The 27569-nt window shown below is 40.7% G+C and overlaps 4 protein-coding genes across 6 annotated transcripts; 3 read left to right on the top strand and 1 right to left on the bottom strand.

The window, feature by feature from the left end:
• The first annotated feature begins 1492 nt into the window (after window positions 1-1492).
• LOC105891759 (heparan sulfate glucosamine 3-O-sulfotransferase 6) lies at window positions 1493-11466 on the top strand. Its single transcript, XM_012817943.3, has 2 exons — window positions 1493-1962; window positions 10775-11466. The coding sequence occupies exons 1-2, from the start codon at window positions 1493-1495 to the stop codon at window positions 11394-11396; spliced, it is 1092 nt and encodes a 363-aa protein (XP_012673397.2). The 3' UTR covers window positions 11397-11466.
• A 5257-nt stretch (window positions 11467-16723) lies between these two features.
• fahd1 (fumarylacetoacetate hydrolase domain containing 1) lies at window positions 16724-17864 on the bottom strand. Its single transcript, XM_012818259.3, has one exon. The coding sequence runs from the start codon at window positions 17738-17740 to the stop codon at window positions 17084-17086; it is 657 nt and encodes a 218-aa protein (XP_012673713.1). The 5' UTR covers window positions 17741-17864; the 3' UTR covers window positions 16724-17083.
• A 214-nt stretch (window positions 17865-18078) lies between these two features.
• Window positions 18079-22167, top strand: LOC105892024 (hydroxyacylglutathione hydrolase, mitochondrial-like). Its single transcript, XM_012818244.3, has 9 exons — window positions 18079-18217; window positions 19327-19502; window positions 19610-19674; window positions 19882-19999; window positions 20099-20207; window positions 20335-20438; window positions 21027-21128; window positions 21202-21281; window positions 21368-22167. The coding sequence occupies exons 1-9, from the start codon at window positions 18148-18150 to the stop codon at window positions 21465-21467; spliced, it is 924 nt and encodes a 307-aa protein (XP_012673698.1). The 5' UTR covers window positions 18079-18147; the 3' UTR covers window positions 21468-22167.
• A 1183-nt stretch (window positions 22168-23350) lies between these two features.
• On the top strand, window positions 23351-26176 carry LOC105891623 (hydroxyacylglutathione hydrolase-like protein). Of its 3 annotated transcripts, none has more exons than XM_031569549.2 (8): window positions 23351-24139; window positions 24236-24291; window positions 24390-24507; window positions 24635-24743; window positions 24843-24946; window positions 25043-25144; window positions 25326-25408; window positions 25517-26176. In XM_031569549.2, exons 1-8 carry the CDS (start codon window positions 24035-24037, stop codon window positions 25665-25667), a joined length of 828 nt encoding a protein of 275 aa, XP_031425409.1. In that variant the 5' UTR covers window positions 23351-24034; the 3' UTR covers window positions 25668-26176. The 3 variants fall into 3 exon arrangements, with proteins under 3 accessions (XP_031425409.1, XP_012673259.1, XP_031425399.1); XM_012817805.3 differs by having other exon boundaries at window positions 24227-24291; window positions 25329-25408; XM_031569539.2 differs by having other exon boundaries at window positions 24227-24291.
• The last annotated feature ends 1393 nt before the right edge of the window (window positions 26177-27569 follow it).

The raw sequence follows: 27569 nt of genomic DNA, 5'->3' as shown, positions 1-27569 counted from the left end.
CGAGCACTGCTTCCATGTGTTTCCTCGCTGACCGCAGACTTCTCTTTGCCTCTCTCAGTCATCCGAGCGAGCGGGTAAACCCTCATCCCCTCTTATCCCGCTGGCAACCACACATTTTCCCAGCACGTGGAAATATTAACAGATGTGCGCCTGTTTCCGCAGTCGCTGCTCGAAGAAGACGTACACGGCTTGAGCAGCCACTGGAGCAGGGAAAGTAACAAGTTAATAAGGGAGACATGTCACATTATGGGTGCTCTTGCTCTCCCTGTCAACGCTGTCCAGGCACATACAGTAGCTGCCATTCACTCGTTTCTTGCTCACTCTTGTTGTGTTGTTCTCTGCCCCCCACACACAATCTTTTTTTTCTCTCACTCTGTTTTTGAGGGTGTTTTTCTCTCTCTGTCTTGCGCTCTCTCGCCCTTGGTTTGTGTGTGTGCGCGGTGTCATAGCTGCATCCCTCAGGGCTATTTCATGCATGTGTTTCCCAGACGGCTGATCTTCTCCATTACCGCTTCCATTCACTCTTGAGACACTGGTATTAGCCCAGTTCAAAGGAGCCCACAGCCCTGGCAGCAGGTAACATGATACACCTCCGCAGTTTTGCAGTGATGAGCAAATCCCCCCAAACCGTCTCTACCCAAAACTATTCACACACCTTAGCCTCTTTCTGATGGGCATGCCTTCATGTTCCCAAAATCACGGCAGAGAGTTTTCAGAACCTCAGCTTTGAGAAAAAAAGTATGTTATTTAGTTTATAGGTAGGGTGATCGGTGTGTGACATGTGAAATCTACCCTTAATCCTGACATAAATGCTACCAGATTATGTTACAAATGACATGGGAACATGTAACATTGCAGGTCTTTCTGTAATGTTGTTGTGATGTATTTATGTTATCAATTTACAAAGGAGTGTTGTAGCCTTGTTAATTGTATAATTAATAGTTAAATGTGTAATAATAATAAACAGTTATTCTTTCTTATTCTTGGTAAAATCTATATTATATTTTCACTTTATACTGGCTTCTTTGCATTCTGTGCTTCAGACTTCAAGTACATGCTTTTCTGTGTACTTGGGTTTATTTGTAAAGGGTGGAGACTTGGGGGAATGGGCGTGGATTATAGTTTTTGAATGACATGTCAGGGATGAGAAATGAATTGTTCCACGCAAGATCACGGACACTGCCACACTTGATTTGACGGCAAAAAACACTAGACACGCAACAATTTGATTGGACACGCTGGTGTGGTTTTCTAAAAGCGAAAGGGGAGACTTTGAACTACACTTTTAAATTTCAATCTCAGTGGGATAATTTGGAAACGTCTTCTTATCTTTGATGAAGACTGAAACACGGCTATTGGATACAGAGTTTAACAGCATGTCAACTTTCTGTTGTATCTGCGCTGACCAGGAGAACGACCCATGGGATGTCGTGTATGCAGCATTAGGTTAAACTTCGGCAAGGCGCTGTCCAAAGTGTCTGTCGTTTTTACCATGATTCTGCTCTTCATGTATTTATTCTACACTCTCGCTGGATTCTCTGAATCATTTCCGAAAGGCACATTTGATCAGCAAACCTCCGTCCGCAAATATGATGCTCAGGACAACATTCAAGATAGTGTCAGACTGTCAGAATATTCACGTGTCGCCCAACCTTTACGCAACCGAACAGACTTTGTCACCAGCCTGTCCAGCGTCTCACCTAAATTTGCCTGGCAAATGGGTCACCCTCAGCAACAGATGCTGGGAAGTGCAGGTACCGGTGAGACTGTTTCCAGGGGCGGAATACCGGTTTCTAACTCATTTGGGTCTAAGACATTTCCCCAAGCCATTATCATCGGCGTCAAGAAAGGTGGGACTAGAGCACTTCTGGAGTTTCTGCGCGTCCACCCTGATGTTAGAGCGGTTGGTGCGGAACCCCATTTTTTCGACAGGTTCTATGACAGGGGGCTGGAGTGGTACAGGTATGAAATATAGCATTCATCCGATTTTTTTCTTTTGTCTGCATACACATAATTATATGATACATACATTTCACGTTTTACTCACTGTTTTAGCCTTATAAAAAAACAATCCTGACGCTGCGTTGCGTTTCCAGTTGAACTATTTAGAATCGTCACGCAGTTCAACTGACTATTTACATGGAGGCAACAAGTTGCTAAAGGCAGAAACATGTTGCAGTCGAGTCTGTCCAATTTCAGTGTTCACCAACGCTATGTATGACAGTGTTCCTCAATAGAGTTCACCACACCTCGCCTACATGACGACACCTGTTAAAGCACAACATAAGTCTGTGAGGTACGTTGGTATAACATGTGACCAGTTTGGACTGTTTGCAGGTGTACTACTGTGCACAACTCACAAGCACAAGATTTACACTTGGACTTTAATCATAACAGTGACACAGGTGCTCCTGGACTCCTGTTCCATATATGAGATGTTCAACCATTATTGGAGAGATGGGGGAGTAAGAAATAAGAATAGTGACAACAATTCACTATGTAAATGTCTGTGAATATGCCTTTTCATTTAAGTATTCTGCCAACTATTCCACCCACAGCAAATTCAGTTGAAGCTTGATAGGCAGAAGGTAAAAATGTGCATACCTTAAATTTCCCAATACCCCAACAGGCAATTATATGCTGTTCCATCTAAGCACACTCTTTTGCTCAAGACAATTTTATTCAGATGTATACAACCTTTGCCACACCTTGTCGCTTATCGGATGTATAGATCATGTTGAGCCTTGCATCAGTGAATGCATGCATAATATATATCTGAATCACTGTGTCTGTCAGTGCATCTCAATTCTCCATAAATCACATATCCTTAAGCGAGAAGTCAATACAAACAGACACTTAGATGAACTTTATTTTAGATCATAGATCATCCAAGACATGTGCAGACAGGTTTCTTTTGCATTTGGAACGTAAGAAGACCAGTGCTTGTAGACTGTGCATCTTGTCTGCACGGAGTTTCTGTGTGTGCAGTGAAGGCTTAACTACTGTATAAGTGATAACTGCTAATGGAAAAGTTGACCTAGATGACCAAAGCTGTAATTTGTGCATGGTTCTACTCCAGTGAATGGAATCACCCCTGATGGTCTCCAGATGTTTGGATGATCCTTGCTGTAGTAGTTACAGAGGTCTGATGTTTTCCAGCAGGACCCAGTCTCACTGTTGAACATGAGAGAACGAGAGGGAGAAAGGGAGCGAGGGAGAGCGAGCATGTTCAAAATTCAAGAGTGGCAATTTCATCTTTTCTTTCCCCCCTCCCACTTTTCTCATATGTTTTAGCAGCATTTCACATAAACCAGGAGAACAGACGGAAGTACTTTACTGTTGATCATTTTAAGTGTGCCGGTCCCCCTCACCACCTCCCTCACCACCTCCCTCCTCCACCTACGCTTCCATACCCAGGCCCAGGCCCAGGCAGTGCCACTGTAGGCCAGGATGAAGTGTTTGTCTGGAAATGCCTGTGGCAGATTTTTCTTCCAGGAAGCAGCACAGGGCACTGCTTGCCTTTTAATTGGCCTGACCAGCGGAGCTGCTGGGGGCAGGCATGGTGCCGGTGGTGGGGTTCTGAGGATCTGGACTCCCAGAGTCCTTTGCTTGTGGCTTCGCTGATACATGCAGATGTAGCCATAAACTCCCCCATGAGCATCTCTCACAGTATCTCTCAAAATGATCTAGTCTCGTACTGTACACAGTCTCTTACAAGATGGCACTATGAGGTGTATGTGTACAAAACATTCTCTGGTATGTTCCCCCCATGCAACACCAGGCAACCTGTAAAAGCAGAACAAGGAAACAGTGTAAAAGAGAAAGAAAAAAAAACAATGTTGTGACACAAAAGAATTTAACAGTAATACTGATGACAGGCATCACCACTGAAACTTCCAAAAAAGAGCTGTCATCCAAGATGATACACAACACAGTGTAACCTGTGCCATCATTTTGGCATTTACTGGCTCGGGTTTCAAGCACAAAGGGAGGCCCTGCTCTGAGATCTCCTCATTGCATGTGCTAGTTGTCAGGGTCAAGACACCTGCCTTTGGACTGTCTGAGAGCTGCATGCGTTATTTTTGAATTTACATTGATCCTTTCAGTGAGAGCCCCTGTGACAGCTCCAGCATGATGACTCACTGAAGAAGAAACGGCAGCCGGCCTTTTGCATGGTGTCACAGTTGACGAGGTGACTATGAAGAGTTTTCTGTGCGCAGGGCAGCCAGTGCCACCTCTTCCTGTTAGCGCGGGGTCACCTGACTCAACTGTCATGCCTCAGTAAACATGCTCTGTTTGTATACATTCATTAAAATTCCACACTGGCCCTACATGTCATCTTTTCCCTCAAACCTACCTGATCCCTGACATCTGATTCTGAGGGATGTTTCTTTATTCTGCTGCGCTTTCATTGCTGACAGCTTGCATAATTGGGATGCCTGCAGTTGAAGCATGGGGGCAAAGCTTCACAGTTTACCAAATGCCTCTTGGCCCATGTTGATAAAAGAGTCTGTATGTTGCTCGAGAGCCTGGCAATGTGGTATTGACAAAACAACCATACTCCATTTAAGAGCCCCTACTGCTTTGTTTACTTTAGCAAAATGACACAAACTTTAACGATAATTATTTTGGAGATATGTAGATTTGTATATCAGTCATTTTGTTTTTCAATATTGGTTAAAAGCAAATCCATCTGAATCATTCAAAGCCCTGATACGCAGTTCATTGAATTGAAAATAAACTGTCAAATTTGGATGTGATTTTTTTTTTATGTAACCAGCCCTCTATCCTCGTGTTAATCCTGTCCCGCTGGTGCGAGTTAGAGACTTCAGCTCTAAGGTCATTTGGAAAGGACAGGAAGGGGTGTTCTTTCAATGAGACACCCACAAGGTAAAACCTTTCATATGTGAAAATAAATATATAAGCGGGCACTACAATCATGAGCTTCCTTTAGAAGAGAGCATACTCTGCTCTCCATTTTCTAAAAGTGATAGATTACAATCGTGCCACAGCACGGATTTGTGAGAACTCGTGTCCTTGGCCGCCTGCGCTGCCTCTCCGAGAGAAGGCAAACAGGCCATTCACCCGTCACTGGGGTGTCTTGAGATCATCAAGGAGCCCATGCCTGAATCTGCTTCTCTGACATACCTCTCTGCCAGACCACATTTTCAGTTTGCTTCCAAAACCTTCATCCAGGCCTTAGGAAGTTTGTTTGCAGTTTGTGTCCATCTGTGATCATTATGGAGAACCCCACAGAACTGCCCCATCAAACATGTCTTAAAGTAATGCTCCTATTGTCTGGGGTTATTTGTTGGTTTTAAAAGATCTGCAGTTTGTTGCACATGTATGCAAACAAAGAGGACAGCAGTCTACAGAGGCTCTTTGATTAGATGAGAGGCGTGCTATGACAGAAACATTACTCTGCCTTTTAAAGCACTTGGACAATAGTTTCTGACAACTTCATAACAGGCTAATTTGTTTAATGTGTACTTCTGCAGTTGGTTTCACCATAAGAATACAGACTATTGGAGCACGTGTCCTACAAAAGGAGACAATAAAGACAATGGAGTGTAATGAATAATTACATGGAAATATTTGCTGTCGGACAGAGTTTAGCTCTGTTTTTCTGTGACTTGTCCATTTGATTTAATTAATTAAAAAAGTTCATTTGATTAGTATACCTCTATGAATAACACCATGATATTGGCTGTTACTAACAGTGTAATGTCAGTAACAAAGTAGGATACTACGCACCCTCCATATTAACCCTAAACCATGTCTATGTGAGAAAAGGAACGTATTGGATGACCAGCCAAGCCAAACAAGCAACAAACAAACAAACAGCCAAGAAATGAATCATCATTTGAAGATATTAAACAGGCATGCATTGCTACCACAGCAGATATATTTTAGAACTTTTAAAAACATTCATTTGTGCACAACACTTGCAAAACAATTATTTTCTTACAGTACAGAGCTCCAACAGTAACGAAAGGTAATATAAGAGCAGAGACATGAATATCGATCATCTATGATAAATGGGGCCTATGATTTATGAGAAGGTCTCCAGAGAGTTTTAGCAATGCAGTTGATCTGGGCAAACTCTACTGCACCCCACAAGTTCTGTTATCAATATGTTGACAGTCTGTCAATTGGTTGACCTTTACCCTCTGACACAGAAGGCCCTCTTCTATTGGATTGCAATTAAAATATGGAAATACCAGCAAAGGGGGCCAGTAGCCATCTGGAACAAGGAGTTTCTGTAGCCTTGACATTCTATGATCATGCCAGAAATATTTGAGTAGGAATGATAGCACTGACTCCACTACCTCAGAGCTCTTATGGCTTTGTGCTCAGGCAGTCTCAGAGCTTTCTCTACATGATTCTTCCTGTAGACAGCGTGTGTAGGGAAGGTTTGGGCCAGGGGATAAGGGGGGATTCTGAAGAGGTGGAACAACATGAGATGGAAAACAAGCTGAAATAAATGAACAGGGTTTGGCATGGAATGCAGTTTGAAGACCTATTGTCCATAAAGGGGTCCGCACTCTATGTCTTGTCACTCAGTCTAGACTAGATCTACTGTATGTATGCGATCTATCTAGGTATAATGATGGACAATGTGTATATATTATATTATCTATATCTATATCTATATCTATATCTATATCTATATTTAATATTTAATATACATAGTCTATGTTGTATATAGCACAGGGCATAAAGTACATATATTCATATTCCATCATGTCAAGTACCATACCTGATTTTCAATAATGAAAACTGCATTCTAAATACATTCATCAATCATGACAGAAAATTGATTAGTCAGGATTAATTATTCCAAGAATAGCATTAACCACATAGATTGATGGATGTGGTTCAAAATGCTTGAAATAAATTTGTCTTGACCATCCATGTGATGTTTTTTAAGTCAAGAACATACAAATATATGGGATATTTAGGTCTGCTATTATCATATTGGCTTCCACTTTGAATTGGCTTTAAAAGGTGTCAGTTGCACAAATACAGATGAAGCTGTTCCTATGTATTATCCTTTGTATATTTCCCGTAGTTTATCATTTAATTCTATTTATCATAAATTATTTTGTTACCTGTACATTAGTACTCAGTGGCAGACATCAGATCTGGGTTGCTGTTGATCTTATCATCCATTCCAATCTAATCTTTGGCAGTTGATTGTTTTTATAAACTGAAATGCATCCTGACACACAAAGAAGTGGTTTTCAGTGTTTTCTTTTCATTATCATATTCCACAGCCAACTGAGCTTTGAGATGTTCACAAACAGAGCAGTGGTAATATCTAACAGGAACTAGCCAGTGGAAAATATTCTAAATTCTTGGATGTCATGTTTGATCCGTATAAAACGGACTCCATAAACCCCAGAGGAATCTAATGGTTCTTACCTCACGTACCACCTTAGATATAAAGTGGCAGATCACATATGGGCCTAATATAGATGGCAGACCACAACCACAAGGACATGAAATGACCATGTTTATTCTAGCCATTATTCCCTTGACTGTTCATAAAGTACCGACTTTCTGAGACGTGTGAGTGCATTGTCATTTACGCACCTTCCTTTTGTCCGTAGTCATCTGACGGTTTGGATTATTTTCTGGGTTACTGCTTAATTTTAGTAACTGTTTTATTGGCAATACAAATGATCTAGTGCAGCAGTAATTGTATGATGTGGCTTTTTTTGTTGCTGGTATGAGGAATGTGTTGGTATGTTTAACTGTGCGTGCAGCGTTGTTGTTATTGCAAATGTTGAGGAGTTGTCTCTTCTTAATACCCTTGCATGTCATCAAAGTCCCTTTAAGAAGTGTTAAGATTATCACAGCTGTAGACTTAAATTTTCAATTGTAAAAAAACATTGCATATCTTTTTAAGTTTATGCCAGGGTCTATTCTAATGTAGTGCTCTCTTCAGCAAACATAGCCCTCTGTGTATACAACATGGCTGCATGACTTCAGTGCTGTTGTACAGACCTGTTCACATGGCCAGGATTTGCTGGAAAAAGACGGTTGTCTTAGAAGGGAGTGCAACAGCAACACCAACAGACTATAGTGCTTCATGGCCTCTAATAGTGTTTATGAGATGTTTCTATCAGACCTTAATTGCAGACTCATATAGCGGAGTTGGTGGTTGTGGTGGGAACAACAGTTTTTTTAAATGCAAAGACTGAGAGTAAAACAGAATAGTGGAACTGCTCTGTGATTCTTCAGCATCATTGGTTACCCCTTTCAAAACTGCCATACAAGGACACGTGCACCTGCATACAAATACAGAACAGATATACACACAGACACAGACACAGACACAGACACAGACACAGACACAGACACAGACACAGACACAGACACAGACACAGACACAGACACAGACACAGACACAGACACAGACACAGACACATCACACACACACACACACACACTCAAACATTCTCAAATACATTCACGTGCAGGTCACACACACACACAGATGTCCAAGCATGCTCATACTTGCTGACAAACACTACGACTCCCATACAAATGCATGTCTGTAGTCCACACTGGTATTAGGATGGGGCCGAGAGTATTTCAGAGCCCAGAGTATTTACAAGTGGCGAACAACAGCAAAGGAGAGGGCTTTCAGGGAAAAATGAAAAACAACCAGCTGCAGACTGGAGCAACCTTGAGGCTCTGAGCCCTGGTAGAGTGGCAGGTACAGGGGCAGCTTGATCCTCATTTAAAGAGCTCCTCTTCTGGAGCTACCAAGACAGACCGATTGATTTGGGGGAAAATACTATTTAGGAGACAGGAGGCCAGACAATGACATATAACACTCAAGTGTTTAGGCTTTTTTTCTTGCTGGAGAAGTCATTAGTGTTCATCATCAGGGGCTGTAATGATCTCATGAGGGAAGGAGCCAACCCAGCGGGACCCAGACACACAGACAGACAGACAGACAGACAGACAGACACTCAGACACTCAGAGACAAGAGAAGGAGCCAGCCTTCGCTGACCTGCAGAGAACGTCTCGGAAATGAAATAAGGAGTTTAAGATCTGTACTAACTATCTAACTTATTATCTGGACAAACCTTAATCAGAATATGTTTTTGCCTGACAACATGTTTACCCAACACAGAGGTGTTATTCTTGCTGTCCAACCATGGTACACTGGTACATGTAGAATCTGTCTCCTGATGCACACTTGAGCACACCTAATGACAGATGCACATGATATGCTTACATTTGATCACATATGAAGAGAAACTAATTGAAACTAACTATGAAACTGAAAATGGCTTTCGCTGTGACAATTTTAAGAAACTGCAGCTCCTAATTCCCTAACTATTAAATTAGATGTAATTTAAATATAACAAACTGTTCCACTGTGCTAAAGGTTCACAGTATTTCCATATTACTGTATATTCACAAAAATGTTGCCTTTCCTTATTCCATTCCTCTCATGCACATAGCTGAACCCCATCCACCATCTGACCGCAGGGCATAGCACACAGTTGGGTTCTACTAGGGCAGGAGCTGGGATCTGTACCTTCAACAGAAAGAAAACACGTGTATTGTTATGTTGTGTAACTGTTGGTTTGTGTTGGTTTCCTGTATCTCACAGTTAGGTATGTTATTTCAATACACAGGAGGCCCTCTAAATTGAAAAAAAAAAAACAAGAGTAATGTGTTTAGGTTTTTGGATAGCTCAAACTCACAGATGATTAGAAATCCATCCAGAATATTTAAGTTAATCTAAAACCACAGGGTGTGTGCTGTACATATGGGCTTACATGCTCCAGCTAACATTCTCAGACAGGAACAAATGACAGAAATTAGCCAAATTGACATTTTACTGCAAATCCATCAAGTAAGTTTCACTGAAACTCAATTGCACTTGTCAGCAAAGTTTTCTCTGCCATTTCTGTTGTTGAGCTCGTAATGGGGTTTATTTTCCCAAAGCACATTGCTACAATTTGTCTTGAAAATCCACATGCCAACCACAAGCCATGTGAGCTGGCTTAGGCCGTAAATAATAGATGAGCTGGTGATGAAGGCATGTCCCCTCTCTGATGGCCCTCTGAACCACAAACAGACCAGAGAGGGGAGCTGGAAAAACGACATGTGGTGAAAAAACAAACCCCAAAAAACGACTCAATATCCTTACAAAGAACATTAATTTCTTTGGATCTGACTGTGATTCGTTTTTTTTTCTCTGGAAAATCTATAGGAAGTAAATCAGTGAATGGCCAAATGACTGACGGGTGAAATGAAATGAAACAGAATGCGATTGGAATTTCCAGTTCATTTCTCCATTATGGGTGTGTTTCCACCCCACAGAAACCAAGCTCATGTGAACTGATGTTCAGCTGTAGTCTCTATCTCTTGGGCACACACCGCCATTTTGAGGTAACTTTAACAATTTGCCCTTTGGTTTAATCTGGACAGATACTGTTTCAGAGCCATCACTCTCGTCTCCTTATTCTCAAATGTACCCATCCCCTGTCACTGTGCATACCTGTGCATATCTGTGCATTCTGCAGTAAACTTAATACCTGGTTCAGGTCAGACAGTTGTGAAAAGGTCAAAAGGCCCAAGAAGAACAGGACAGATTGGACCTTCAGGAAATCTTTCTGTTCTGGACTTCATATTTTATTCATTACAGTAAATGGCAAATTAAAATGATTCACACTGTTTGGTCACTTGTGATGAACTCACTAGTGAAAACATCATTACTCACCCCAACCATCTCTCTCTCCACAGAAACCTGATGCCCCGCACTCTGGAAGGACAGGTGACTATGGAAAAGACACCCAGCTACTTTGTGACCAAAGAGGCGCCGCTGCGGCTGTGCGCCATGAACTGTGACACCAAACTCATCGTGGTGGTGCGGGACCCGGTGACCAGGGCTGTCTCCGACTACACCCAGACTCTGTCCAAAAACCCTGGGCTGCCCTCCTTTCAGAGCCTGGCCTTCCGCAACTCCTCCAGTCTGGACACCATCGACACATCCTGGAGCGCCGTGCGGATCGGCCTGTACGCCCAGCACCTGGAGGGCTGGCTTCGGCACTTCCCACTCTCGCATTTCCTGTTTGTCAGTGGCGAGCGGCTGGTGGCTGACCCGGCGGGGGAGATGGGACGCGTCCAGGACTTCCTGGGCCTCAAGCGCATCGTCGGCGACAAGCACTTTTACTTCAACCAGACCAAAGGCTTCCCCTGCCTCAAGAAGCCTGAGGGGAGCGGGCGGCCCCGCTGCCTGGGGAAGTCCAAGGGCCGACACCACCCCCTCATACCTCCAGAGGCACTACAGAAGCTCAGGGACTTCTACAGGCCATTTAACCAGAAGTTCTACCACATGAGTGGCCAAGACTTTGGCTGGGACTGATCCTCTGAGGACATGTCCTCAGCATGTCTCATCATGTGCAGCATCATATTTCGATACTGGTCAAGCTGAGGCTGTAGAGGAGGCACTCTTGGACAATTGGACTGTTGTCACTTTATGGCAATGGTGAATCCTCAGTTATTGAAATATCATCAAAACATGGGTATGTATCACTTGATTATCACTTACACTGGATGGGCCAAAGATGTTCTTATTCCCATGAAATCTGTGTGAGACTGAGGCCAGAGACATTTTGGGGGGTGCTGTCATAAATGCAGGTGTTGCAGCATATTTACATGAAGACACTTTGATCAGCTATTTGACTGAGGATGTCAGGGTATCGTAAAACTCCCTTTACAGAGATCAGAGAGTTTAGGTTTAACATATTTCATTTTAAGATAATTCACTTGTCTTTCAGGATGCTCTGAAATCAGTGAGGGAGACTAAGAGTGAACGGGATGTAATGAATTGTGCTCAGCACAGGACCGCTCCATGAGCTGAGTGTCAGTGTTGTCAAAAACCACTTGCTTCAAATGATTAATGTCCTTCTCGAAGCTTCTTTTTTTCTCTTCCATGGGAATATTTTGTGAAAGCTGTTCTTTCCTGTGTTCAAGTATGTATATATTGTAAGTCTGTAGCTGTTGCTCTTTCACTGTCAAGAACAAGTTTATCTTTTTGAGAACATGTATCAATCCCTGCAATCCATTTATAAACACTATAAAGAACATTACCAAATTCCTGTTCAACTGTATTAATCTCTGTTGTACTTGGTATAAATATGATCAATGTCCTGTTAAGCTGTGCATGATTAGAATTGCCTGCTATGAAGATTACTGAAACTGTACATTTCACTGCTTGCATTAAAAAAAGATTCCAAACAACACAGATGACTTGTTAAGATTACATAGATTGCATTCAGGATCGGCACGCGCCTCATTCCAAAAGCAAATCACGATAAATAAAAGACCACAAAACAGGTCAATTAAGTAACACAAATAACTTCTAAAAGCCCTGACCTCAGGTCAGGAATATGCACAGAATTGGGCAAACTGAAATCTCAAGGACGACCCGCCTGCTCAAGGCCAACAGACCTCAGCCTGACCACTATTCTTTAATGCAACAAAGCCATACATACGCGCAGACATCAAAGAATATTCTCTGGCCTTTCATTATGAACTATAGCAAGAATGTAAAGAGAGAATCTACCATAGAGCCCTACCCACATTGCTTCATTTTTTTTGTCACAGTTGTCTGTCGTGGGATCCAGTCCATTTGGTTTGGTGGTGGAAACTCGAGTAATTCGAGACAGCAGTGTACAATATTTACCGACTGCAACGACTCCAGCCAAGGCTTTTCCCAGTCATGGTAGTGGAGGACTTATTCAGGACCTGTTCTGGAGAGAGATTGTTTTTGGACTGCCTATTTGTACTAATGGCAGCACCATACATCTTAATTTACCAGATAATTAACCATAACTCAAATGTCTTCAGTTGGGCTCAGTGCTAAACACATACAATGGATGACATGCAGCTGCAGACGTGGAGCCCCCACCTGTGGGTACCACAGATTCTAAAGGTCAACGCAGCTCTGATTTCTGGCACAGGTGTGCTTAGTGTCCTTTTGACTCCATATTAATGTCAAATACAACTTCAGGTGTAGGAATGTTTATGGAGGAACATTTGTACAAACATTTGTGTATCCTGTCTTTCTTCAATACCCCCAACACGTGTTGAATGGAATGCTGTTTGGAATCATTGCATGGTGGAATCACATTTGGGTTTTTAACCAGAACTATTAGCAGGACTAATTTTGGACAATTTCAGTTTGGTATGATAAATGGAACTTTAATATTGTTTCCAAGTCGACCTGCCATCCTGTCACCCCATCTAGTTGTGCTGCACCCTATATAATCCATTAATTTGACACCGAAGGGGGCACTAATCAATACTGGCTCTGCAAACAGCTTATGAATGTGGATGGTTTAGCCGATTACACCAAGGTTTTTCCACTTGTTCTTCATGATCAGATATGTAAGCAAAAAAAACAAACAAAAAGTGAAACCAGTGAAAGCAGTCACTGCGGCAACCAAGTAGTGTTTAAAAAGTGTGCCTCCCTATCACATCCCTTCTTTGACCATAGCATAAACACCCAATGGGTAACACGATGTGCAGTGGTAGACATATTTGATTTTGAATGTCTTATCATCAGTGCAGGAAACATGTGCAATGAAGTTATTCAATTCTAGGTCTGTGAGTTATTTAAGCACACAGCTGCTAATTAGATGATCTGTGAGCTGGCCATGGCTATATCCACCTATAATTTCATGCATACCAGTCCTTAAACTGCAGTTTCATCAGCCTCTTCATTACGACCCAGCCTGTGTTCATTTGCTGCTCTGTAACTCCGGGAGATTACCAGTGATGAGGGGGTAATGGACTTTCAGTCGTGCTTTTCATTAAGACATGTGGCAACCTAATCAAAAACACGCACCTGAAAACTGAACAGAGAACGAGACAATGTGTGGACACCAGATGAAGGCAGGGTTACCGTGTAAAAGTGGGCTTTCCTCCTTTCTGAAATCTTGTGATCAGAGATACTCCAAACAATATACCACAATCTCTTTGCTGGAAGGGTAACATTTGTACAGAATTTCCTCTCTTTTAGGGGAAATACAAGTACATCATTGCTATAAAGGTGCACAACTGTGTGCAGTGAAGGGAGGGAGAAGCCACCCCAGCCAAACTCCAGCCTGGATGTTTGGGGTGAAAGCCATGTTCTCTGGTCGCATCAGGGAAGAGCCAGGCTCATTGGTATGCCTGTCGGACTACTGCAGTGATGAACTCTGACACACTATTGCAGTGAGTTTACTCATTTTATTAAGCTTTTTTCAAGTTCTATTGTTCATAAAGGGCCATGTCCAAACTGGGTATAGGTACTGGTCTCCAGCTTTTCCTTAACTGTGTGGACTAGTCCACCAGAGACTAAACATATGATGATAAAAGCAATCCAGCATTAACACATAATGAAACTTTGTGATGAAGACCTAACCAATTCTCATGATATCTCACTATTAACCTCTATACATGTTACTGTTAAATAGTTACATGTTACTGTTTTGAATAGTTAACAATCTCTTCTTTGATTTCATAATATGCAGGAGTGACAGAGGGACTTATAATCACTTACACTGTCATACATGGGAAAGCTGAAATCTCACAAGTTGTCTTTTGACTCTTGAGAATTGTAAAAATCAATACTTGAGAGTGCTTTACCTTCGATAGGTCCTCCTCAGCTGTCAATGTTCAAAAGCTTTGGTTATATAAACTACACATATTGGTGATTGTGAAATACTGTAGACTGGAACTAAAATATGACTGTGACACACAAGGTGAAGAACAGTCTGGAAAGCTAACCCATACAGGAAAAGAAAGAGTAAGACAAGGACTATATTTTGACATGGGTTCACCAGGTTCAGTCATTTGGAGACAACACCAGATTGATTGGGTGACCTGATCTCTGTGGACACATATGAGAATGAAAGTGATGCTTTGAGAAATCTTAACATTTAGGGAATAGTATTGCCAGTCCATCCATTTTTCTAGAGGTACATAGTGTGGTAGTTGGCATCACCTCAACAGCTTGGAAACCAATTCTGTGTTCCATAAGACATACTTACCTAAATATAAAACACATGGATGAATTTAGCCTTTTCCTCATAAGGTTTTTAATGCATTCCACAACTTTATTCAACACTAACTCCCATGTTATTAATGCTTTTTAAAAGGATTTACTTGAACATAAACTAGTCAGTTCCATATGGATAATGACTTCTGTCAAGACTGACTATTGCAACTTTCATTTGCACAAAATACTTTTTGTGAATACTGGGTGCTTATAGCAAGTACCAGATTTGCAAACAAAGGGAATACAGGAATTGCTTGATATTTCTGATGTTAGATGGAAATCGTAATTCCATGAGCGAGAGATGTTGAAGGCTTCCCTCTCCCTTATTAATATCCATTGCAAATGTAGCTATTTGTTTAGCATTAGCTCACTAACTTAACGAAGCTAGATGTTTTTAATATTTAGTCTGCTATATTTCGTGTCCAAGTTCTGGTTTGTCTGTAACACTGACTAAATCATTTCCCAGCATAAACCATCCTCAGATTATTTTAACAACAACAAAAAAAAAAAACAATGTAATCAATAAAATCATATAGCTGGCCAGAAAATCACAGGGTCTAATAAATCAGTGTTAAATACTCAGCTCACTTGGCTCTTGAGAAAGTGCTGCCTTATTAGCAATCTTACCATCCTGGAAAAGGCAGCCTAATCACCACCACTGTAATTTAATAGATATCAGGTACTACACTTCCTGCACACTTTGTGGGTAGTTCCTCCACTACTTCTTATAGAAGTATCTCCCAGGGAAATTGCAACACTCAATTTATAAATCAATTCTGTTTGTAATCGTAGAGTTTTCATATGATATATAACGGTGGTGATATATAATGGTTGGTAGAGGACATTCTGCAGAGAATGGAGCTCACCAAAGTGTGGGAAGATGTTGCATACTGAGTCTCAGGTTACATACACTGCTCACTCACACTTCATAGACAAGTATGCTGATGGGTCTTATGAAGGGAGGAATAGAGAAGGTTTGTAATCGAATATGGAACAGATGTTACACACCTGGGAGAATGAGGTCACAGAGAGGTCATCCTCGTGGGCCATACTGTCATAAGCTATAGAGTTAGAGTGTCAAATAGGAGGAGGCCATGTCCCTGAGGAAACCAGTCATCTTCTACTTAATTATGAAATATAATATTCAGAATTATCGCAGAACCTGTGAATTTTACATCTGAGGTTGTACAGCTTATGACAAGTTGGTGAGGTTAAAGTAACACTTAAATGCAAGCAATTACCTTTTATAAGACTGCTGAATTCTTCAGGCATCTCTTTTGTTTGAGATGCACCATGGTGTCAAACCTTTCCTACACCCCACAATTGCAAAACACATTCAACATCAGAGTGGCTGTGACGAGAGACACAACAGATGGGAAGATAAGGTTCTCTCTTTTCTCTTATAGCTACTTTCAGACAGAACAAGTCAATTTAGTCTTGTCCCGGTCATGTCTAAGAACTATAAAGCACTGTGCTGCCCTCTCCTGGCTAGCCATTTACTGTAGAGTGTAGACGATTAGTCTCCTAACATAAATACACAAGATCTTTCATTTGTAGTGCAAAAAAAATATTCTGTGATGTTTCCTGATGGATAATACATTGAATACATAATACATTGAATATTTGGCAAAGAGAAATACCGGTACTTGTTTATAGCCTCAATATGTTTATGTAGGTCTGTGTTTTCTACAGCACAGTGGTTTAATTGCATAGAACTGCTCAGAGTGGAACCATAGCATATTGGTACTGTTAAGCCATTTGCACAGGAAATATGAGCAGAGAGTGTCAAAGGTTGCACTTCATGACCAAAGGTGACTTCTATATTTTGTATTTGCATAATAAAAAAATTACATAAAGTATGTTGGCAATTTACATAACTTGCAATCCAAGCTGTGAACAATCCTGTGGCAATTTGGGCCCAATCAACTGAAAACACTTCAACACTTCACAATTACATGGAACCTTAATGCAGAGTAAATATTTCCGCCTGCAGAGTACATCAAGTTTCATGACCTTTCTACTTTGAAAGACATAGAGATAATGCCCTCAATCCCTGCCTCGATCTCATCGTGCTCCTGGACTCTGGAAACCCCTTTAGGTGTTCCGGTGAGTATCAGATCTCCCTCCTCCAGGGATATAAAGTCACTGATGTAGTTAATGAGGTATGGTATGGAAAAGATCATTTGAGACGTGTTGCCATTCTGCCGCATCTGGTCATTCACCTTGAGCCACAGGTTGATGTTCCCTGGGTCAGGGATCTTGTCTTTGGGGATGAACTCACTGACAGGACAGGATGTGTTGAAGGCTTTGGCAAGAGTCCAGGGTAGACCTTTGGACTTGCACTCGTCTTGGATGTCCCGTGCAGTCATGTCTAAGCAAAGAACATAGCCGGCTACATGGTCCATCGCAGATTCTTGGGGAATGGCTGTTCCCGCTTTGCCGATGACCACCCCAAATTCAACCTCATGATGCAGATTGTTAGAGTACGCAGGCACGATTATGGGGCTTCCCTCTCTCAAATAAGCCGACGATGTCTTCAGGAACAACACGGGCTCGGTTGGAATTGCGTTTTTAAGCTCTTTCGCGTGATCTGCGTAATTCCTCCCTACACAAATAATCTTTCTCCCCCATTCCCAAAATCGTGTCAGATTTCTTGTAGTCATTCTTCTTCAAGTTGCTAAGGTGGATAACTTGCTTGGGAATGACCTCTGAACGCTGACAAATAAGACAGCAACGTAATGAAGTACGGAAAGCGAAAGGAGACAAACCTCACTGTAAATAAACAGGATTTTTTTTAGATCGGTCGGGTTTATTGCAGTTAATGCGAATTTGGTGTGACTAAACTGTTACTCTTAACGCGATGCTGCCTTAAGTAATAATTGATTTTCTATAAATAACATTTTTAATTTACTGATTATTTCATCAACCACATTACGTGTGCCGCACCCCCACACACGATTGGTTATAGATGGGGTCAAAGTTGAAAGAGGGCTGGACTGTACTTTAAACCAAACTTTCTGCTTCCTCCTTTTGCTGTTGCCATAAATTCGAGGACATCTGACATACTGCTATGTTATTCAAGTCACTGTTGGCGAGTGCCTGCACTCTCGGTGTGTTTGGAGCTGCTACGTATAAATTTGGTATGTTGCTAATGGCCACGACTTTCTTTAAGCGATGCACTGTCACTATCTCCCCTTTCTGTTAGATCTATCGCTAACTTAACACAGCGTTGTTATTTGCGGTGAAGTTACAACAAATCTAATGCACTGAACCAGAATGAACCAGCTAGGACCATGAGCAGGACACTGTTACGTCATCCCCAGGTCTTCTCACATGTCACAAAATTTCATTTACATGGTGTGACTGTGAAAGACAGAGGATTCTAGTAACTACGATTACATTGCAATGCGAAGATACTGTCAGGCTAATCCTGGCATTCTTGTTCTGACATAATGGGTCAGTGCCACATTGTTAACATTGTCATGTGGGAAAGCAACAACACAAAAGTGCTTCGACTGGTGTAGAACATATGTTATAACTTGAGCCATAGCGTACCTCTACGGAGTCGCTTTTCAACTTAAATTAGTACAGCTTTTAAACGTTGTCGTACTCAGGGCACCACATATAACAGCTGACTGACTGCTTGCTATTTTGATAGCGTTTTTACATTAAAAGATTGTGTAGCAAATGTATTTAGTTTCTTAAGTGTATACTATTAAGTTGATTGTTACTCGCCACCACAATCTATGGATACAAGTATTTCACTGCAAGCCAAGAAGGTAATCAAAATGGTCTGTATGTATTTGCCAACTTGACTCATGAAGTGTTAAAAGCAGAAGTCGAGATAAAAGAAACAAAAGCGCACACTGGGTCAAATGAGTCCACAGTGCCATACACACATTATTAGTCAGAACTGAGCTTCACCAAATGTGGAGACAAATACCGATTAGAGTAAGTAAGTAAGTAAGAGTAAGTGATTTGCTTCTGGACAAATAATGAAGGTGCGACTCTAAATACAGTGTTAAATACAGTGTTCACATTTTGTGTATACACATATTGTTTTTGTTTCATTCCTTTTCACACTATGATGCATTGGAAACATAGGGAACTTAATTAGTTGGATTGTGTTTTGGTTTGGTCCCAAATTGAATTATGACATCTTTATATGGTATTTTATCCCAAATTAGCTTGAATCAGGTAATATGGATCATTGGAGCTAGACAGTGTGTCTTCTTTGTTTCTCTCTTAGCTCCGTTTAGGGTACAAGCAGCCCTCCTCCATTCAATTGAAAGAAAATCTTCCATAGTGGAACAAACTGCCATGAAGATTGAACTAATTCCAGCACTCTCGGATAATTATATGTACCTTCTGATTGATGAAGATACGAAAGAAGCAGCCATTGTTGATCCTGTGGAGCCAGTAAAGGTAGACACCATGAAATGTAAACATACAAACAGAATTAGATCCCCTATGCTTTGGGTATGTCATCCACTCTTGATTAATGCATGATTCACTTATTTTATTGTTGAAAGGTTGTAGAAGCAGTGAAAAAGCATGGCGTGAAACTGAAAACTGTCTTGACCACTCATCATCACTGGTAGGTTTAACGTCATCAATTTTTAAATATCTGGTTAAAAGCATCTGTAAGTGGACAGAAAATAACCACAACAACAATGCCACTGACCGATTTAACAGATCTTTAACATAACTGGAAGAAATATATCCTAGGTCCTTTCTCACAGAGCTGACCATTGTCAGAGATGGCAAAAGGATGTGTATTATATGGTTCTTTTTTTTCACTTAGGGACCATGCAGGTGGGAATGAAAAAATGGTCAAACTGGTTCCTGGACTGACCGTCTATGGAGGGGATGACAGGGTGGATGCCCTGACCAGTAAAGTTAAACATAACAACACATTCAAGGTAACCTATGTCTGCCAGCCCAACCTTGGTCACTTCATGTATAGAAGGTGGAGGTTACATTTTCTAGTACTAAATGTTTTTTGTCTCTATTCTTGGAAGGTTGGTTCGCTTAACGTTAAATGCTTGTTCACTCCGTGCCACACTACTGGGCACATCTGCTACTATGTGACCAAGGACAACAGCTCTGAACCGCCAGCTGTCTTCACAGGTTTGTCCTCCATTTTGTATGGTTATTCACGATGAAAACAGACAGAAGCATGTGCTTCATTACAAAATGAATACTCATGCCTCGTGTGTAGTATTTTTACCTTTATTGGCGTTTCATTTCTGTTCAGGTGACACTCTGTTTGTTGCTGGTTGTGGGAAGTTCTTTGAGGGTACTGCTGAGCAGATGTACAAAGCACTGATTGAGATTCTTGGTCAGCTCCCTCCTGAAACGGTAAACACACCTGTTCTTAACTGCATTACTAGTAAATTGGAGTAGGCAACAGCTGTGCAGTGGGTGAAATGGATGCTTTACAATTCATTTGTTTTAAACACTCTACAAGCAGACTGTAAACTGTCAACAAATAGTCTATAAACGTATGAAATGTCAGTCAAGAAGGCCCAACTACCTGTCAACTTTAAATACAATTCTGTTTGTATTCTTCATACCTGAGGCACAACAGGTATTTTGAGAGACTGAAAAAAGTATTGTGGGTGTGTGGCCATCATATAGTGTGGCAAGAATTTGTGCAGTAATATATTACCTATTTGTTGCTATATTGAAGATTTGTAGTTGGTAGTTTATAAATAACTTACCTGCCATGAAATGTAATTTTTAAGATCCATACTTTGATACTGTATATGCACGTATTTGAGTGACTGGTACCTCAAAATGGAGGATAGAATGTGTGTTGTGTATCAATTTGCTGTATAAATTTCCTTGTTAAATTTTCATTGTGCAAATCCTTTTTCTTATTATTTCTAATGTAAAGTATTCATTTTCCTTCTGAGATGAGACATAATCACACTGTTTGAATTTCAGCATGTATTCTGTGGTCATGAATACACCGTGAACAACCTGAAGTTTGCACGCCATGTTGAACCAGATAATGAAGTCATTCGGAAGAAGCTCGCCTGGGCCAAGGTAATTATATGTGACACAAGTTAAGTTATTTACATCCAGAAAAAGTTTGATTCAAATTACTTTTGTTTCTCAGGAAAAATGCTCAAACGGAGAACCAACCGTCCCCTCAACTGTGGCTGATGAATTCAGGTTTAACCCATTTATGAGAGTACGGTAAGTAGGCCATCTACTGAGATGTTTTGAAGAAAGTGTAATGTCTCTCCTGGTTATGCTGATCATACTTGGTCTTTGTGGATTAGAGAGAAAACAGTCCAGGACCATGCGAAGACAAACGACCCCATTGAGGCAATGCAAAGCATTCGAAAGGAAAAAGACAACTTCCGCGTCCCGAAGAACTAAAAAGAACCAATGACCCCGCTCCAGAAGCCTTCCACGCTACAGTCCATGCTGTTACTACCATAGACATATATAGATGTCTATGGTTACTACCACACTACTTACCAGAGAGTACCTTCAAAGAGCCACTGCTGAAAAATGTCACCCAATAACAAAGCCGTTTTAGTTCACTTTATTTCCTTTTGAAATTTTGTATATCTGTGGCATCACTGGTATTTGAAACATGATTTGGTTCATGTGACGTGTACAGAATGATGTTATCTGTAAATGTACAGTATAACATAAAAGATATTTTAATATTGCTGAGTTCTTAAAATTGGCAACCCTGGGTAGCCATGTGAAATGTTATAAAATGACAAGAAAAGCAGGGAACACTTTAATTTTGAGGAATGTAGGCTATAGGCCTAACTTCTGCTATTTGTGTGTAGAGCAATAGTTTTGTGATACTATTTTATTTATGTAAATCTGTTATTATAGGATATGCTGTTTTAATGTGGATTATCTAAAGACATTGCAATATATTATTTCATATATCATGATTTGCTTTGAAGAGATATAGATAACATTCTTTATCTGTTTTCTGGTCACTAACAAAATTAATTTCGAACATGTTATCCAGCAGACTTTGCACTTTGTGTTCTCAAATGTTGCTTGTCCACATTTTAAACGACATATAGCGTATATAAAAATGTTCAGCACAACATGTCAGTTGCTTATCTATTATTTGCCCCCGACATTCATTTAGAGAAACACTAGAAAGAAAGAGCTGTATTTGTGGGAATATGTTGAATTGTGCTTAGTAGGCCAGGCAAATTAACCCTTTTTGGAGCCAATAATAGAATTAATTGTAAAAGAATTTTTTTCAGCATAGATCATTTCTATGAGGTGTCCAGAACAACATACTAAAAGTCCTAAGAAATCCTAGTTGAGGAAATATGTTTAATTCTCATCAATCTGAGATGTGTGCTAATAATGCATGGCAAAAATACACCTCAAAAATGTAATTTTTTTCCTTTTCTCCTATCAAAATGAAACTTTACACAATGAAAGTACCCATGAAAAGTAACATTTTTTTGTATTACAAGTTTCTTTGAAAATGAATTTTAATATGCAAATGAGCTATACACTAATCGAATATGCCCAAAATACATCCAAATAGGCTTATTTTTTTCCTTTACTCCTACCACAATAAAACTTTACATAGTAAAAGTATACATGAAAAGTAACTTTTTTTGTATTACAAGTTTCTTTTTAAATGAATTTAAATATGCACATGAGCATCACACTTATTGAATATGTCCTAATTGCATAGGCAGAAACACCATACCCCTGGCAGGTACTACCAAGCCAGGCAGTTTTCAGGTTAGAGGCCAGTCTAAAAGCAGCATTGCCATCTCCCATTGGCAGTAGGATGATTGGATGAAGATTGGGCCGATGTATTTGTCATACATATGAAGGTGTTTCTGCCTATGGACATATTCAATAAGTGTGGAGCTCATGTGCATATTCAAATTCATTTCAAAAGAAACTTGTAATACAAAAAAAGTTACTTTTCATGTATACTTTTACTATGTAAAGTTTTATTGTGGTAGGAGTAAAGGAAAAAAATAAGCCTATTTGGATGTATTTTGGGCATATTCGATTAGTGTATAGCTCATTTGCATATACAAATTAATTTCAAAAGAAACTTGTAATACAAATTGTTTTACTTTTCATGGGTACTTTCATTGTGTAAAGTTTCATTTTGATAGGAGTAAAGGAAAAAAATTACATTTTTTAGGTGTATTTTTGCCATGCATTATTAGCACACATCTCAGATTGATGAGAATTAAACATATTTCCTCAACTAGGATTTCTTAGGACTTTTAGTATGTTGTTCTGGACACCTCATAGAAATGATCTATGCTGAAAAAAATTATTTTACAATTAGTCTGTCGTAAAACGCTATTTTGCCTGGACTATAGGTGATTTGTAGTCCTTGAACTACGGTCTCTGAAATCAGCTCATTGGACTGGTACATGTCACAATCATTTCAGAGTTGAAATAACATGAGTAGCCTACAGAGCCGTATAGCTTACGATGGCGAGGCAACTGTGTAAACTCGCACTTATTACATATTAGCGCTTTGACATTTACTAATGCGATTTTGTTTGCATAGTTTTCTTCAAATGCAACATTTTACGACAACGTTAAAACAGTTGAAACTATGTGAACTGGGGTTAGCTAATGGCGAACTGTAGCCGAGGCAGCTGGGTTATCACTATCCTAATTGACAGAAGTTAGAATTAAGTTTTTTTGTTTGTTCTGGTATTAAAACACACATGCTTATTTGCAACAGCTTGGTGCCATTGTGTAGAAATGCCACCCAGTGATTACTTTAAAACCCCTCAGCACTTCACCCTCAAACAAAACATGAACACTGTATTTGAACTGCAAATGATCACATCAGTTTCGTAAAATATTTAAACCAACACGTCTGGCTACCTCTAGCTCTGAACCGAACTTAGCCAAGACCATAACCTCAATTGATCCGTCGTCAGCTCCTCGTGTGTGTCTGTCGAACTGTGGCCATGAAAGTAAAGGTGATCTCTATCTTGGAAGATAACTATATGTATCTGGTCATTGATGAGCAGAGCAAAGAGGCAATTGCCGTCGACCCTGCTTTGCCACATCGGGTAAGATCAGATCTTCTGTCAAATATGTTAGTGTCATCTTTTCGGTAATTCTTCCAAACTGATGTAACAATATTTTTTCTGTGCAAGCTTTTACAGATAGTGAAACGGGAAGGAGTGTCTCTCTTAGCCATCCTCACTACCCATCATCACTGGTAAGCCCCGTCTTGTCATCTCTTTGTAAGAGCTACTTTAGGTTGCAGTGGCATCACTTAGCGAGATGTAGGCCTAATAGAATATCTGTCTCTGTTAGGGACCACGCAAGGGGCAACGAAGATTTGTTGAAAGAAGTTCCAGGACTGAGGGTGTATGGTGGAGATGATCGTATCAAAGGACTGACAGATAAAGTAACCAACTGCCAGGAGTTGAAGGTAGTACAGTGGGCTAAGACCTCTCTTATACATTCATAACGTGAGCCTAGTGAAGATGTCACCTAAGCAGATGAATGTTGGTGAATATGAGTTCATAATAATACAGAGACTGTTGTGCTCTTTCCAGTTTAATTCCATCAACGTGAGGTGCCTGTTCACTCCCTGTCACACCACAGGACACATGTGCTATTTCGTGTGGGAGGATGACTGCACTGATTCCCCTGCTGTTTTCACAGGTCGGCAGCGGCCATGTGGATTTACTCTGTCTTATGACATGAATTCTGTACCAACTGAAGAGCGCACATCTCTCTTAACACTTGTGGTTTGATTGCCAGGGGACACACTCTTTATTGGTGGCTGTGGAAAGTTCTTAGAAGGAACTGCAGAACAGATGCATCATAACCTGACAGAAGTGTTGGGGACCCTCCCTAAAGACACAGTAAGTCTCCAGCAGTGACAAAGAACTCCCAGTGTTGCAACATACACCAAGAAGATGCGGTGAAGTATAGCTTTGTTTACTTGCTATTTTTTGCAGAAGGTGTTTTGTGGTCATGAATACACAAAGAGGAACCTCAAGTTTGCCTTAATGGTTGAGCCAGAGAATGAGAAAGTGAAGGAGATGCTGAATTGGGCAAAGGTGTGTGTGAGTGTGTGTGCCACCAGGAAGAAAATGTGTTTGATGTGTTTAATTTGCATGTAAGGTTTAGGACTATTACTCTTTTCTAGTTCAGTTTAACATCTGAGGAGAACAAGAAAAATGACTACTGCCCGAATGCAAGGTTGTTGAAATTGACATTGAAATTGTTTCTTTTTGTGAGGAGGCCAGAGATGATGACGACAAACCAACGGTTCCCTCAACCTTGCTGGAGGAATTTGAGTACAACCCCTTCCTGCGTCTCTCGTGAGTGTCTGTGTACTGAATCACCTAGCATAGAAAGAGCTGGGGCTCCAGCAGCAGTCATTCCGAGTGGTATTTGTGCCACTGAACTCTTCATATCTCCCGTGACAGGAATGAGGCCGTCCAGAAGTTCACTGGGAAGACGGACCCCGTGGAGGTGCTGCGTGTGCTCCGCAAGGAGAAGGACAACTTCAAGAAGCCCAAAGACCGAGCAACCCCCCACGCCATGATGGCAATGGAGTGGGGGCTGCTGCAATCCTGACCCCCAAGCGATCCTGACCCCCAATGCGATCCTGACCCCCAATCCCCAGGCAACCTATGCACAGAAGAAAGAGGCTTGAGAAGTGGCTTGCAAAAGATGGGCAGATGCAACAAAAACAGGAGGCCTGAACATCACCCTGGGGGGTAGCAGGTTTCACGCATTACACTAAGGGCAGTCGTCTTACCTTAATACTGATTAATTCATCACTTGAGTTCTATGCCCTTAATAGATCCGTGACCTCAAACTGCCCCGGCACTCAACTGAATGATATGGACAGATGCTGCTTGTGTGCTACTTGAACAGACGGGCTGGGCCAACTGTTTGTATTGCACTTGAACTTGAGAGTGTACACTAATGAGGCTTGTATACCAGATCAGTTGGTATTTAATGTTTAATTGTATAAATGTAACATCACCTACACACAGATCAAATGTTACACTTTAAATGCATTAAGTGGCCTCTTCAAAGGTGCAATTATATATTTAAACAATATACACTACTGTTGAAAAGTTTGGAATCACCCAAAACTCATGTTTTTATCCATCAAGTAAGGTACAAAATGAATAGAAAATGTAGACAAGACATTGCATTAGAAATAATGATTTCAGCATGAAATGAGTTTTGTTCTTGAATATTTGCCTTCATCAAAAAAAATACTCTATTTGCACAATTGTACACTTTCCACCATTTCAAGTTGACTGACTCTTCCATAAATATGTCTTGCATAATTTGGAGCAATGCTTTGGGTCACTGTCGTCTTGCAGGATGAACCTGGCTCCAATCAGGTGCCATCAACAGGGTATGGCATGGCGATGGAGTTATGGTAAAATGGAGTGATGACCTTCCTGGTTAAACTTAACCAGCACCAAAGCACCCCAAGATGATCATATTTCCTCTACTGCGCTTGTTAACCACTCTTCCAGCATTTGTTCATCTTGTTCTGCACGTCACAAAGTTTCTTCTCTGTGATCCAAACACCACAACTTAGATTTGTATATCTAACATTTTTTAAATCATCCTCCACTCAGTATCTGCTTCCATTTGCCCATTTAAATATCTCCCTTTCTTTGAAACAGTTCCCAGAAGGCTAGCTTTCCAGAGCATCTTCACTGTTGAAGATAAAACTGGTGTTTTCTTGATACTATTTGATAACGCAGCCAGCTGAGGACCAGCTGAGGCATCTGTTTCTCATATTAAAGATTCTGATGCTTTTCCCCACCTTCACAGCTGTGTATGGGGTCATCAGCTTGTTTTTCTGCCCTGGTTAAAGTCCGTTTGCACTGTTTCGTGAAGGAAGTGGTACATATCATATCAAGATATCTTCAGTTTCTTGGCAATTTCTTAGCCTCATAAGAAATAGCCTAATTTGGAAAGACCAACAGTAGGCTGACAAGTTTCTGAAGAAAGCTCTTTCTTTCCAAACATTTTAGACTATAGTTAAATCCAGAAGTGCTGATGCTCCAGATACTCAGGTCGTTTTATCACTTCCTTACACAGCACAAGGCTTTTCCAATGATGAATTAGCCTTTCAAACCTGATAATTTAGGATTAGTTTACATAAAGTGCCATTGAAACATGGTAGAGTGATGGGAGCAGAAAATGGGCCTTTTACGTCTAGAGATTCCATTCGAAATTCCTGGTGAAACAATGTTGATACTATTTACTGTTTAATTTTAGTTTATTTGGATTATTGTTTCAAAATATGATTTCCTTTAAAAAACAAGCACATTTCTTTGTGATTCTAAACTTTGTAAAGGTAGTGTATATTTCTTATTATAAAACAATTGGGTTCTATTGAATTATTTAGCTGTTTCTGATTGGACAAGAGATTGAAGAGCGCCACTAATTTCAGCCATTAATAAGGGGTGCAGCCATTAATAAGGCCTCCGGCCTCGTGGCTAC

The sequence above is a fragment of the Clupea harengus genome, chromosome 1 (assembly GCF_900700415.2).
Source record: "Clupea harengus chromosome 1, Ch_v2.0.2, whole genome shotgun sequence".
NCBI lineage: Eukaryota > Metazoa > Chordata > Actinopteri > Clupeiformes > Clupeidae > Clupea > Clupea harengus.
Note: the sequence above shows the minus strand (reverse complement) of the source record. Positions and strands in the feature narration are given on the sequence as shown.

Bases quoted from the DNA above. Each gene is read 5' to 3' on its own strand.
- LOC105891759 (XM_012817943.3), top strand. From the start codon at position 1,493: ATGATTCTGCTCTTCATGTATTTATTCTACACTCTCGCTGGATTCTCT. The intron at 1,963-10,774 runs GTATGAAATATA...CTCTCTCCACAG, and splicing joins AGGGGGCTGGAGTGGTACAG to AAACCTGATGCCCCGCACTC.
- fahd1 (XM_012818259.3), bottom strand. From the start codon at position 17,740: ATGACTACAAGAAATCTGACACGATTTTGGGAATGGGGGAGAAAGATT.
- LOC105892024 (XM_012818244.3), top strand. From the start codon at position 18,148: ATGTTATTCAAGTCACTGTTGGCGAGTGCCTGCACTCTCGGTGTGTTT. The intron at 19,503-19,609 runs GTAGACACCATG...TATTGTTGAAAG, and splicing joins ATCCTGTGGAGCCAGTAAAG to GTTGTAGAAGCAGTGAAAAA. The intron at 20,439-21,026 runs GTAAACACACCT...TTTGAATTTCAG, and splicing joins GTCAGCTCCCTCCTGAAACG to CATGTATTCTGTGGTCATGA.
- LOC105891623 (XM_031569539.2), top strand. From the start codon at position 24,035: ATGAAAGTAAAGGTGATCTCTATCTTGGAAGATAACTATATGTATCTG. The intron at 24,140-24,226 runs GTAAGATCAGAT...TTTCTGTGCAAG, and splicing joins ACCCTGCTTTGCCACATCGG to CTTTTACAGATAGTGAAACG. The intron at 24,947-25,042 runs GTAAGTCTCCAG...TATTTTTTGCAG, and splicing joins GGACCCTCCCTAAAGACACA to AAGGTGTTTTGTGGTCATGA.